Raw genomic sequence first — 15,289 nt, 5'->3', positions numbered from 1 at the left:
GGAATAAAATGATCGATAACATTTCTTACTAATCTTTGAATGTCTATAAGATGTTTGTTTCATCACTGAATTTTTTTTTTTTTTTGGTATTTTCTTAACGAAGCTAAGTTGAGATATATTCATTGTATTATGCTTTATAGTTAGTTTTTATTACTGATATGTTATTTTTCCATTTTTTATTTAATTGATTTTAAGAAGTCTGTATTTTCTTCTTACTTTTTAGCTTGAGGTTAAATTGATGTTCTTTTTCTGTATTGGAAAAGTGTATTGCTGATTTTAAAATTTTTCTTCTAGTCTTTAAATTTCCATCTAAGTACTATTTTAATTAAATTTCAGAAAACTTGGTATGTTGTTCTATGAACTGAATTGTGTGCTTACCCCCACTTCTCACCCGCAACCATACCCATATGTTGAATTTATATGTATGACTGACTGCATTTGGTGCGAGGGCCCACAGAAGAGGTAATTAAGATTAAACGAGGTCCTGAGGATGGGGGCTCTTTAGGATCCTTGCAAAGAGACAGCACACTCAGCGTGTACAACGAGGTGATGTGAATATACCGTACAACAGCCACTGCCTATGAGCCAACAAGAGAAGAGAGGCTTCTTTGGAAAGAGATCACACTGGTGTCTCATCTCAGATTCCAACCTCCAGAATTGTAAGAAACCAAGCATCCTCTGTGGAAGGACTCAGCATATAGTATTTTGTTACGGTAGCCCAACTCAAGCAGACTAAGATATGTTTTATTTTTGTTCAGATTTCCTGTATGATTTCTTTTTTCACCCATGAGTACTTATTTGAAAGTTTCTATTATTTCCAATGTCTAGATTTTCCTTGTTAGTGACTTTTAATTCTGTAGTGATCAGAACGTAATCTGTAAAATCGGCTGCCATGAGTGTAGTGTTTAATATTTATCAAGTCAAACTGATTCAGTGATGTTAAAATCTATATGATTACTGATTTTTCTATCTATTTTATCAGTTGTTGACAGATACATGCTGAAATCTTTTACTGTTAACTGCAGATTTGTGTATTTTCTTCTTCAATTCTGTTCATTTTTCTTTATGTATTCTGAAGCTCTGACAAGCCCTTACCCAGATTTGGGGTTGTTAGAACTTCCCAACAGATTGCCTCCTTCATAATTGTAAAGTCTCCCCTTATCTCTGATAACAGTCTCTGTGTGAAAGTCTGCTGTCTGATATTAATACAACCACTGCAGCCTTTTCAGGGTTAGTGCAACCTTTGCCCCTTAACATACTTGTTTCTTATAAATGTGTCCCCCCCCCCCCGACCAAAACTAAAGGGCTACTGGGCCAGAGATTTAGCTCAGTGGCATAGCGCCTGCCTGGCAAGTGAGTAGTCTTGAGTTCGATCCCCGGTACCAAAAAAAAAAAAACCAACAAAAACAAAAAAACTAAAGGACTACTGTCTAATGAAGAAAAGATACTTGTAACACAGAATATCTCTTAAAAAGATCCTTAAAAATGTAATAAAGATCAAATGTCCTATTAAAATGGATAAAAAAGACATCAAAAGAAATATAAGCATAATCCTAAAATAAATGAAGAGATGGTTAATCTCACTCATAATTAGAGAAACACAAACTAAAACTGCTGCGACAGAATTTATGACCCATTAGGTTAGCTAAAGTTTAAAACTAACAGATTCTGTTGGAAAGGCCTAAGGAAAGTGGTACAACCACAATGAAGATGGGGTAAGCAGAGGCACCCAGAAAGCAGCTGCATGGAGAGCAAAGCGAAGAACCTGAAAGCCATGTAAATGCAGGATACAGTATTTTGACAATATGCACTCACTACAGAAAAAAGGGACTCTAAACAAATTCTGTACTCTAATTGGTAGGTCTATTTTTTATGGCTTATTTTCCAGGTGGTAAGAGAAAGATACTAGAAAACTTAAAGACCAGAAGGCCTTGGTTCTTCCAGGTACTGACACACATACCCACACACTCAAACACATATACACATCCTTTCTGCCTATGTTTCTCAGAGATACCATTTTCTTTAAACAGGTTCCACCAAGATGTCCAGCTCTAGTAACAATAAAACAGAATTTCTCCCAATGTAAGGCTTTGCACTACTACTTTGTCTGAAATGCATTCCTTGCATGAAGGAAGCACACACATTAGTTTAGCAGTCCTCCCTAACACCCAACATAAAGACACAATGGGTTCCCTCTGTCTGCATTTTCTCTAACTGTTGTGTTTACTTACTTGGCAGTTTATTGTCTGCCTTGTCCATTAGAACACATGTTTCACCACGGCAAAAGTTTTGACTAACTTGCCCAAACATCCAGCACTGTGGCAGTTTTAGAATGTATCTTCAAATTGTGTGACACACCTATCTTCAAAAGGTAGGGGTTAATCTCCTTCTCATTAACAGACTACGGTAGAGGTGATGGGGCATGACTTCAGTGACAAAGGTTCTGTGGCTTCCTCTTGGATCACCTTCTTTGGGGGATACCAGCTGCAATGATCTGAGGACACTATAGATTCCACCTGACGTGACCGAAGGCCATCAGCCAGGAAGGAAGTGAAGGCTTTGCCAGCATCTTCCAGGCCTAGGCCTGCAGGTGACCATAGCTGTGGATGGTATCTTGACTGCAATCTTACCAGAGATGTTGGACCACCACTGCTTAGCTATGCCACTCTAAATTCCCCACTTACACAAACTGAAAGATGATAAGTGTCTGTTGCTTCAGGCCAGCTAGGTTTTGGGTAAGTTACACAGTAATAGATTATGTATATGATAAATAATCACCAATTGTATAATGTCTGGTGTCCATATGGTTCCCAGTATGTATTTGCTGAACCACTACATGAACAAATTAGCAAACACTCAAAACTTCATTGTATCATGTTTTAAAGTTTGCAAGCTACTAGTATCTCTAGTTGACCCTGAAAACAACCTTATACAATTGCATAACTTTGTATCACATGTATCAGGACAGAGAAGTCACCTTCCCCAGTTTGTAGATAAAAATCATGCTCAGAACAGTTAAGTAAAAATCTTTCTCAGATTTTCCTCAATGTCACAGAGCTTGTGAGCAAAGAAGTCAGGTGTGTGATTCCAAATTTCCCACCACAGGGTACCACACACTAAGAAGAGACTACCCATAAAAGGTGGTTTCATGTCATGACATATTACTACTAGTACCCATTGTTATATTCTGATGTTATATGCCATCCTCCACCATTCATTATGCAACCAGTGCCCTTTAAAACAAGAATATTTTCATGTAATTAATAATCACATTTAAATAAATTATAGAGTGAGCCAGAAGACTGGAGTACAGAAAAGGGTATCCTGAAAATTTTTATTTTTCATGGATCACCCACAATCCTCAGTTTGTAAAAGCATCGGCTCTTTCCTTTTCAGAATGTCTTAAAGCCAGGTTTACCCCAAAACTAAAGTGGAGGATAATGACGGGTGGTGGAACAATGATGAACAAACGGTAGCCATTGCCTTGCATCGCTACCACTCACTCTACTACTAGAGGATCATCCCATTACGTAAGCTTTATATGCTATAAATTCCTAGCAGGTTACATTTCATGAACAAAATCAGAGTTCTGACTTACAGATCATAAACAGGTAGAACGGGATAGCCCAGGGCTCAACCTATTGCCTTACTGCACAAGCTGGAGGACGGCCAGTGAACTGTCCATTTGGGGAATACAAGGAAGTGAGAGACAGATGGAGAAATAGTTTCCAATGCACTGGAATACCCTATTGGAAAGACTAGTGGAGGCAGCACAGTCCAGGGCAAAGAGACTAGGTGCTGGAGCCAGAAGCCAATCTTCATCTTGGCTGTGACACAGGACCTGCGGATTGTTTTGATGACAGAGATGTGGAACACATGTGCTTTACATGCCGTGACCCTGTACAACTGAAGCCTGAGGCACAGAGTGTCTGATTACAACACTCTTCAAATGCACTGCTCTCCCAAAGTGGACTGTGTCTAGCCAATCAACATTTGCTTTAGGATCGCATCAGAAGTGCTTTCTTCCCTCTCTGTCCAGACTCTGAAGAATGGAAGGGAATGGGTAATGGCAGCATAAGCATGTTCTCTAGAAACTGACAGCAGGCCTTGTACCTCTCTCACCAACATTCTTTCCTACCAGGCGGGTGTCCTCGGTCACTGCAATTTGCCTTCCACAGGTTTCATGGGTTTCTCTACTTCACAACCCTTCTCTTCTCATTCTTGCACCATATTCGCCTTGCTGAATATTGGCTCACAGAGAAAATACAGTGAATGCTGGAAGATTCCGTACCTGATACAGGACTAGATGAACAAAACGACACACTGGGCTGGCACCAGAAGATAACACATTCTGGCCACTCTAACTTTGCCACTGTTAACACCCCTTAGGTCGTAGATCTCTGGTTCCTTAATATGTCCAGCAAGGGGGCTCAACAAGATGCTTATGGTCTCTTGTAACTATATTTCTGACTATAGGACAGGCTTCATTTTAAATTTTCAAACTCAAATCCAAATTCTGACATATACAGTAGTTTATTTTTGAACTGAAAAAAATTTATAATGTCTGTTGTTACACAACTAGACATATTTAATTCTATATTTTACTTTGTTCTATTTTACATAAACATTTTCATTAAAGTTATAACTACTAAAATGAGAGTTATGACAATGTCCAGAATGTGCAGCATCAAATCACATATTAAAAAAAAATAGGTAAATTCTTTAAGTGTAGAGCTATGCGCCAGGTAACTATGGATACTGATTATCATGTATCAGATAAATATGGATACTATATTTGTTTTTCCACGCCTTAGGTGTTTTAAAATGACTTATTAAGGGTGATGAATAAATATATCTCTTTAGTTTCTAGCTGACAAGCCAGAATCTAAATCTGGATTTGCATGTTACAATGAGCTATGTCCCTCCAAAACTCCAATTGAAGGCCCAAACAGCCCAGTGTGATGGCATGTGTAGGTGAGGCTCTTGAGAGGTACCTGGGTGTAGATGAGGGCAGGAGGTGGGGTCTTCATGATGGGATTAGTGCCATTATAAGAGACATTAGAGCACTCTCTGCCTCCCTCCCTGTGTTCTGTGTGTGTCTATATGTCTCTGGCCCTCCTTCTCACCTGCTTTCTCATCCTTCTCTCCTTCCTCACCTGTGAGGGCATAACAAGAAAAGAACAAGCCAGGAACAGAGCTCTCATCAGGAAGGAAGTCAGTCAAAAACCTTAATCTTATAGTTCTCTGCCTCGAGAACTAAGACAAATACATAAATGTCTATGCTAGTGAAGTGCCCAGTCTATGGCATTTTGTTACAGCATGCATAGCTAAGATGTGTTTTGGTCCTTAATTCAGTACCATATGGGTACCGCATACCTATGTGCTACTAATATTTATCTGATTCACAGCCCTGACCACACATACAAAATGTAAAGTGTGTTGGTTATAAAATGTGTCTTTACAAGGTAGATAGAAATCTTGAAGACACAGGGGTAGGCAGAAAGTTCATGAACAAAATGCAGACCCAACAGGAAGTACTTCAAAGAATCAATAATTGGGATTTCATCTGATTAAAAAGTGTTTGCACATCAAAAAAAAAAATCACCAACAGAATGAAAAGAAAACTCACAAAATGGAAAAAAATTTTAGCCAACTGTCCCTCAGACAAAGGACTTATATCTAGAACATATAAAGAATTAAAAAAAGAAGCCTAAGGAGGGAAAAGTTTCTTCAGCTCACAGTGACTGGAGGTTTTAGTCCACAATCAGCTGCCCCCAAGGCAAGGTGCATGGTTGAGAGGCAACATGGTGACTGTGGCAGATACCAGAAGCGACAAAAGCAAAAGGGCAAAAATGGAGGAGCAAGCCTCTCTCCCTCCCTTCTAATATTATATGCAGGCTACCTATCCCAGGGCAGGTGCAGCACTCACACTGCCAATCCCAGCACTAGACCATGAACCAATCACAAATGCTAGCTTCAGCCACCTTTGAAAGGCCCAACTCCCATGACCATATGAGGCTTTGGCAGGGACATCTAGACACAAACCATAACAGGCCTCTCAAATTCAAAAACTCAGTCCACAAATGGGCATCTGAGATGAACATGCACTTCTCAGATGAAGAAATACAAATGGCAAATAAACGCATGAAGAAATGTTCACCATCACTGATCATTTGAGAAATGCAAATTAAAACAGTGAGATTCCATCTCACTCCAAAAAGAATGGCTGCCATCAAGAAATCAACCAGTAACAAATGCTGGCAGGGCTGTGGGGAAAACAGAACACTTCTCCAATGTTGGTGGGAATGCAGACCGGTACAACCACTGTTAAATCAGTGCAGAGGTTCCTTAAAACACTAGGAGTGGAGACACCATTCAATCCAGCTATCCCTCTTCTGGGTATGTTCCTAGAAGAACTGAAAACATCAAGCCACAGTGATATGTGTGCACCCATGATTATAGCAGCACAAATTTGTAATAGCTAATTCTTGGAAACAAAGCAATTGCTCACCAACCTCAGAATGGACAGCAAAGATGTAGTATTTTTATACAATGGAGTATTACTCAGCTATAAGGAAGGATACACTCAAGACTTTTTTTTTTTTTTTTGGTCTTTTTCCTTTTTATCGGTACTGGGGATTGAACTCACGACTGCCTGCTTATAAGGCAGGCGCTTACGCCGCTGAGCTAAATCCCCAGCCCCTTACACTCAAGACTTTTATAGACACATGGATGCAACTTGAGACTATACTCACAAGTGGAAAAAATCAGACTTCCATGTGTAAACATGTATTACCTCCCTAGTATAAAAAAGAAATGAAAGAATAAATAAGATACAACATGTACAATAGATACTATGAAAATGAAAGGGGAAGAAAGTGCTCACAAGGAAAGAACAATTGGGACAAGGAAAAGGAGAAAAGAAAGAAAGGAAAACAGTATACGTATGCATATACATGTGTGTGTGCATATATATATATATATATAAGATAGATAATTATACTACTAATCTACATTAGTTCATCAAAAAGAACAGTTTGTGCCTTTTACTGTTTGATTGCTCAATCTTTTTTTTTTGGCACCAGGATCAAACTCACAACTTAGTGCTTGCCAAGCTGGTGCTTACACTGCTAAGCTAACCCCCCAGCCCTGTTCAATCATTTTTTTCATGCCTAAATCGTGTAATCTGAACACCTACTTTGAAGATAACAATGTGCAATATATTAACTAGTGTTAATTTCCTATTATTTTGTTTAGAAATTTCACATCCTTTTTATCCTTTTTTTGGTTTTTAAAATAAGAAGAAAAAAATAAATAAAATATGTCTTCAAATTCTGATAACCTTCCCTTGATCAGTGGAGGTTTCTCCTTTGCCTCTGTCTTGAACACTTGCAAGCTTAACTTACTGGTTGACTAACAACATATGACAGAAGTAACAACATGATTTCCTAGTGTTGGCCATAAAAGGTGATATAATTTTCACTGCCTGTCTCTGGGAGGAAGATTCACTCCTGGAATCTAGCCACCAGGTTGCAATGAAGCCCAAAAACCAGCCCATATGAAAAGATTACTCAGACAGGTCCACACACAGGCATTCCAAGTGATAGCCGGCTGAGTCCCAGCTAACATGCTAGCATCAACATGAATGACCAAGCCTTCACTCAAGCCACCAAATCATTTATTGGTCTGAAATTTCAGCAGCTGAGACCCAGATCATCACAAAGCAAAGACAAGCCATCTTTGCTGTGCTCTGCCTGAATTCCTAACTTTGTGTCTCTAAGTCTTGGGTAATCTGTTAGATAAGATCCTAAGTAAGTGAAAACTGAACTGAGAATATGATTGTGTGTTCATGGAAATTCTTCATCATACTGAGAAAATACTTAAATTTAAGATTTTGACCATAGATGAAAACATCATCTTCATTAATGTAAATCAGCTTAGTTCTATAGCTGATTTCCTGTCTGCTAGTATAAAGGATCAAGGAAGAAGCATAAGGTACACAGGTGTGCTTTTGTCTCTGCTACGTTGGCTCTAGACACATGAGAGAGTTCTAGAGTTCTTAGATGTTCCAGTCAAGGAGGTTATCAGGCTAGACTCACAGGGGCCTGGAGACAGTGTGTCCTAGTACCAAAAATACTGGACAGCATTTAGGCAGGACATTTACGGGTAACAGTGCACATGTATCAGGACAGATAGTTCACTATGGAAAAGGTATCACTATTGCATGTATTGGAGTAAAAAAAGCAAAAGTGGCAATCACTATATCTGTGAAGAAGTAAAATTTTAATTGTCCTACTCATATGAGTTTTTGGTATCTTTCTTTCAAAATAAAATTCTCAACTGAAGCAGTCTGCATTTTGTAGGCTGGGGGCATTTCACAGATGTACTGTAATACGTCCATGAGGAGGAAATGCTTCCTCCTTCTGAACATCCAAATGGGACTGCAGTGATGATAGGGCAGGGACATCTTGTGTTGCCTCCACCACTTTGGTTGCCTGATTCCATCAGATTATTTATCAGTAATTTTTAAAGATAAATTTATTTTGGTCTTTTCAGGAACAGGCATCTCATCAGAATAAAACATACTTCTAAAAACACTGACTGTCAAATGACTAGATTTACAGCCCATGCAGTGGGCTCACTGTCTTGAGAACCCACTGCTCGAATTCTTACTGTCACTGGTGTACTCAGGAGAGCAGGAGCTGAGGGTGGCCAGCTCTTCCTTGCAAATGAGAGCTGCAAATGCACCAGTGTGCTGAGCTTTCTGAGCTCAGCTCCTTAGGTCTATGGAGCCTTATGCGAGCAATCAGTGAACTGAGGGGTGAACAGGAAACCCGTGAGGGAGGGACTGATCATTTTAAAGAAAACTTCCATTCCCTTAATGGGGCAGGCAATGACTGGACACAGAAAGGGAAGCAGGCCAGTTATGTTCCTTTTATTCTTTTCTCTGAGGGAGATAGATGAAAAAGGCCGAAAATTTAGGGGTGAGGAGACACAGAAGGCATTTTAAAATTCACATGCATGTATGTATTTTCATAATACCTGAGGTAAAAGAAATCCCTGGCAGCACAGGGAAGCTATGTTCAAAGGAGCTTCTCTGAATCATGTGACTGGATTCCCCAGTTCTGAGCTGCTCCAGGGACCTGCAGGCAGACCCCTGGGAAGTGAGGGTAGCATAAAACGTAGAGGTGGCCACAAGAGAAGTCACAGAGATGCTCTTCTTTCAAAGTAAGGTGACAGTCAGCTCTGAGTAAAAGCCTTCTGTATGTGACAGGGGAGAGTTACAGTTTCGATCTTGAGGGTCCCCTGAAAGCCCTTGTGCTGGAAAGCCTGGTCTTCATGAGGACCTATTGGAAGCTGTAAGAGGCAGGACCTGGTGGGACATTTTGGTCATTGATGGAGTACCCTGAAGGAGTCTGGGGACCCCACCCCTGCCAGTGCTCCCTTGGCTTTGTGGTGATAAGGTAAACAGTTTCGCTCTGCCATGTGCTCCTGCCAGGGTGTGCTACCAATGGGGCTAACCTGTCAAGAACTGAAAAGTCTAAAACTGAACCAAAATAAACCTTTTCTCTTCAGAAGTTGATTCTCTCAGGTATGTGTTATAATAACGGAGTCCTGGGCCAGGGACATACCTCAGTGGCACAGCACCTTACCAGCCAGTGCGAGATTGTGGGTTCAATCCCCAGTACCAAAACCAACCAATCAACCAACCAAACAAATAAAAACAACAGAGTAGTGACTACCATAGAGGCATAATACATAATTGTATCACAAGCAAATTCAGATTGAGAGTTGGTTTTCCATATATAATACTTAGAAATACAAGATACAATACAATTTGTAATTTGCTATTTCCTATTCATCAAAAACCCCCCAAAAAAACTAAAATAAAATCTTAGGAAAGTTGAAGGAGAGAATTGCAGGAATCTTCCCAAAGGATCTGAAAGTATGTTACTATCTTATTGACTATATAAGCCTTACCTTTTCTGTTGGTATGAACTGAGTCCAAGTGTTGTCTCAGTCTGTAAAAGAAAGAAAATCAGGATGAAAATTCTAAAATCAGATTTTTACCTTTATGCATATGGAATATCCAAAATACTTTACTGTATCTTCAATTTTGATCTAATATATACTTGTATTTTCAGATTAAAGCTGATCTTCAAATCATAAATGACCGGTCCCATTAGGGAATTCAAGCGAGAAAATAATTTGGATAAAGTTTTAAATGCACATAGCAAAAATACAAAATAGTGTGATTTATTTTGTTAAATTTAATCTGAATCCTACAAGAGTTTCCCTTGTGGTCACTCCATGTGGGACCATGTGTGCCCCTCACCACCCATCTCTTGTCCATGGTGAGCTATATGCTTGTACTCAATGGTCCCTGCTGTCAAAGAGCTTGGAACACAGCCAGGATAGGACTCAGAGTTATCTACTACTGCAACATTAGTAGGTACTGAAAAATGATCTAGAAAGTATTGCAAAGGTGCTGTGCAAGAGGCTAAGTACATGATGTACTTTAATATGTCACAGGGAAGGCGTGACTGGACAGTTAATATTTACACTAAAACCTGAAAGACAGAAAAAGGGTGGCGTGGGACCAGCCTGGGTGGTAATAGAGGAAAAGTGCATGTGCCAAGGCTCTAGCAAAGGAATCGGCTTAGTATGTCTAAGAAACACAAGCAGGTCTACCCAGGCCTCCCTAGCAGGGAGGGCTAGGCAGGAGCCAGGCTGCAAACCATGATAAGTAGTCTGGATTATATTGTACACTAAATGCAACACAAGGGATCTGAAAGAGTAAGAAACAAACTGACGTGGCTTAAAGTTTTGTTCTGGCCACAGTACAGATGATGAATTAGAAAAGGAAAACAGAGAAAGCAAAAAGCTGGGAGGCCACCATTGTAGTTTAAGGACAAGAACATCTTAATGCTGTGTAAGAAAATGCCAGCACTCCATGGAACACTGTCGGTGAACTTGCCTGAAAGCAGACTGCTACATTTTAATCAGAAAACACACCAGCACTATGGCATTAAATCCCCCATTAATATACAGAGTTCACCAAAAACTGAATACACACTTTAGGAAATGTTCTTTCAATAGATGGTGTTATTCTCATAGGGAAACCCTAGAGAATGCTGCATATTGTGGAAAATCCACTACACTGCTGGCTCTCAGTGAAGAAACTGAAAATGCATGTATAGCAATCTCAATGACCAAGGTCACCCAAGGAGCAGTTCACCATACGACCAAATGCCTGGAAGGGGATGACCACCACTTTGGGCACCTTTTGTAACTGCAGAGGCCAAAGGTAACTTGTATTACTCTCATGATATCTCAATAAATTTAGTATTAAAGTTTATACAAGTTTTTTATTTTATGAAGTGTCTACATTTTTTCAGGGCAGACTCTATTATTTTGAAATAGTATTTTGGAGAATGTATATGGGGGAAAATGATAGATGAGGGAAAAGTTCCTATTTTTTCAAGGTTGATATTATGTAATCATAAGTGTATCCATAATTACAATGCTTCAGCAAATAACTTGGGTGTTTGCATGTATGTATACATACAGCAAATATAGAAAAATGTTAACTGTTGGGTCTGTCTGACTAGGAATGTTCATTGAATTCTTTTTCTGTACTTAAAAAAAATCCCTTCAATATTACTATGAAAACTGTATTGCACAAAGAATGGGGCAAAATATTTGTAAATCACATCTGATAAGAGATTAATATCTATACTCTATAAAGAATATTTATATTTCTACAAGGAAAACATAACCTCCCTCAAAAATATGTAAGGGTTCTAAATAGACATTCTCCATATGAGACACACAGATGACTAGCAGCCCCATGGGAAGATGCTGAACATTACTGATCAAAAGGGAAATGTAAATCAAAATCACAACACTATCATTTCATAGCCATTAGAATAGTTACTATTTTTAAAAAATTACAAAAATAAGTGAAAAAACTGGAACCACTATGAAAATAATACGGCAATTCTGCAAAAAAAATTAAACAGAATTACTGTATGCCCCAGCAATCAATCCCACTTTTGGGGTATACAACCCAAGAGATTGAAAGCAGGGATTCAAATAGTGTATTAAATCATGTTCACTGCGACATCACTCACAACAGTGAAAGAGTGGACCAACCAAAGAATTTACTGTGAGATTAACAAAACATGGTTCCTACACATCATGGAATTACTCAGCCTTACAAAGAAGGAAAATGAGGCATACTTCAATGGTAGAGCTTTAAGTGATTCTACATTACACTAAGTGGAACACCTAGTCACAAAAGGTAAACTCAGCATGGTTCCACAGAACAGTCAAATTCATAGACAGAATGTAGAATCAAGGTTGCAATGGGGAAGGGCGGTGGAGGAAAGGGCAATTATTTAATTGGAAGGTCCTGGTATGACAGATGAAAAAGTTCTGGAGCTGGATGATGTACTTAATACTGCTGAATTGTACATTTAAACATGTTTATGTTACATATATTTAACTGCAATTAAAAAAAACCTGTAGTAATCAAGGCAAACGTGATACTGTCAAATCAATAGAATGAACAAAGAACAGAAATACACACAACAAAGAAAAGGCCCTGAGAATACATAAAATTTATGGAAAATATGGGATAGATGGAAAATACCAACACATCTCTAGGTAAGATTAAATGAGACATTCTTAAAAAAACAAAAAGACTTTAAAAATTAAAACTCAATTATAAACAGTTAATTCAAGTATCAAAAACTGAACAAAAATTGGTAAAAATGCCTACAAAAGGAGTATAAAGGCAAGCAAGTAAGAGATACAACATTAAAAACTACAAAGAGATTTTATACATAAACATTTTTGTAATTCAACATGAAGAGACAAAAATGGCAAAAACACTACTGTGATTGAAATTAAAGCAAAGAGCAAGAACAGACAATTCCTTAAAGCAAAATGGTCAAAAATCTCCTAAGAAACTCCCTAGAAGACAGTGAAGTGACTGGCAGGGACCTGGGACCTCTATGAAGTCAGCCAGAGATAAGGGTTTACCAGGAGGACTGGAGGGGAGGGGAGGAGGTCTCTACCATGTCCTGGACTTCCTATCCACTGTGACACACTTAGAGTGTTTCAGAGGAAACTCACTGGATCCTCTGATCCTCTGAACTGGGAATCAGTAATTTTTGATTCACCCATCTGTTCAGAATAGGTAAGTACAGCTGCCTTTGCAGCTCTGACTATGCTGCTGCTGCACTGGAATCTAGCCTGAGCTGCTGTCATCACTAGGCTGCAGGCTCTGGGCCAATCTGAGCACAGCTTCTTTCAGGAAGCACCTCAACTCCAAACAGGGATGCGTGGGAGGGAAACAGATTTCTTCTAATCAAATGAGTAGGCCTTGCAAAACTGTATGTGTGACATGCTTATAAAAACACATAAAATGATGTTATTTCCAGAGCTCAGTGCTGTTCAACTAAGGGCAGTTTTGTCTACCAGGAGGTATTTGGCAATATCTAAAGGAATTTTCAATTGTCAGCAATCAAAAAGTTACATCAAGGTGACACAAATTATGCTGATAAACACTCTAAAATGCTGTCTTTTTCTACTTGCCATACAATGAATTACCTGGCTCAAAATCCAAATTGCATTCTGAATTTTATAGAGATACCATGATTTTTATGTCTAAAACATCTCCTTGAAATAAAATCAAATGTGTACTTGTCTTGCCAACTATGCCATTAAGTAGAAATTAATTCTACTGGTTAAGACAATGGAAATATATACAGGATTATATTTAACAGATAAAGAAACTAAGCCTCTTAATGGTTCAAATCAGCAGTAGTCCCAGGACCATGTGCTGAGAGTACGAATTCAAATTCCTTGATCAGGTCTGTTACTGCATACATATTATGAGACATTCTTTATAAGATTATGGGCCTAATACTGACTTCTTTTAGCTATTCTGAGGTAAAGCTGGCCACATTATTGCTAATAGTGTTTAATGTGGCCATCTCTATATACTGCATTATTATTAAATTGATGACTTAAGTTTGCTGGAAAGAAATTCAACTGAGAGAACTGGGTATGTATCTCTGGCATAAATGGCACTGGAAAGAAGGTAAGGCCTGCACACCCTAGAACTCAAGCTTCTTGGTAGCAGAAGCACGTACACAAATCAGAGGTACCAGGACGCAGAGTGCCACGTGAATAGCTTTCCCCAGAAATTTGGTGAGAAGAAAGCCATGCTTCTTTCCTTGCAGGTGTTGAGACTTTGCTCCTCTGTCACCTTCAGGCTGAAAACTGCATACATCCTCCAGGATGGAGTGGGGACAGAATATTTGATCATCTTTGATTACCCTAACCCACAGTCATGATTTTCGTCAACCTAACCTCTCCCTTAAGATTCTCTCAAATAATTTCATAATGAAAATGGGTAAGATGTTTGTAAGCTAGTTTTAAGGATTTTTTTGCTCGCAAAAAGGGGTCTTTCCAGATGTAACTTTTGCTTCCTTAACTTGCCCATGTGTATATATTTTAAAGTAATTTTCGAGACAACTGAGACTAACATATAGTTGTAAGAACATAAAAAAGCACATTTTATTCAATTTCTCCCAATATAACATTCTGCAAAAACTACGGGATAGTATCACAATCATAATACTAACACTGATATAGCCCAACTAGCTTGCTCAGATTTTCCTACTTTTACTTGGACCCATCTATGTGTTTGTGTGGGTACTTAATTCTACATTATTTCCACCTGTGTGGGTTCAAGCACCATTCACTTCAGGAGATACAGGAAACTTCCAGCACCCCAAAGAGCCTGTGTACTGTTTTTCCACAGCATCACCCTCTGCCCCCACTTCATATTTGGCAACCATCACTCTACTGTTCATGGCTGAAGTTCTGCCATTTCAAAACTCACACAGGGGCCGAGGATTTAGCTGAGTGGTGCAGCACCTGCCTGGCTAATGTGAGCTCCAAGCGTGATGCACAGTACCCCACTAAAAACAAAACAAAACAAAAGAAAACACTGCCACATAAATGGAGTCACACATACATAATTGGCTATTTTCACTTGGGCTAGTACTCGTTAGAGTATCACTGAAGTTGTGTTTCAACAATTCACTCCGTGTTATTGCTAAGCAGTATTTCACAGCATGGATTTACCACAGTCTAGTTAATCACCTACTGAAATACATCCAAGTTGTTGACGATTGTAAATGGAGCTGCTGTGAACATTTATATACCGGTCTTAGTGCAAATGTAAGTTTTCATTTCTCTGGAGAATGCCCAA

At 39.0% G+C, this 15,289-nt stretch overlaps 1 protein-coding gene across 1 annotated transcript in view; it reads right to left on the bottom strand.

Annotated features, from left to right (window-relative positions):
- Positions 1-15,289, bottom strand: part of Tmem131 (transmembrane protein 131) — a 168,011-nt gene that overhangs the window by 94,774 nt on the left and 57,948 nt on the right. Inside the window, exon 3 of the mRNA XM_003471684.5 lies at positions 9,982-10,022. Within this exon, the coding sequence (XP_003471732.1) occupies positions 9,982-10,022 (41 nt within the window). The remainder of the gene's footprint in view (positions 1-9,981; positions 10,023-15,289) is intronic.

The sequence above is a fragment of the Cavia porcellus genome, unplaced genomic scaffold (genome assembly GCF_034190915.1).
Source record: "Cavia porcellus strain 051 isolate PalLab524CR breed Dunkin Hartley unplaced genomic scaffold, mCavPor4.1 scaffold_18, whole genome shotgun sequence".
Classification (NCBI taxonomy): Eukaryota; Metazoa; Chordata; class Mammalia; order Rodentia; family Caviidae; genus Cavia; species Cavia porcellus.
The sequence above is the reverse complement of the archived record's forward strand: the minus strand, read 5'-3'. Positions and strand labels throughout refer to the sequence as shown.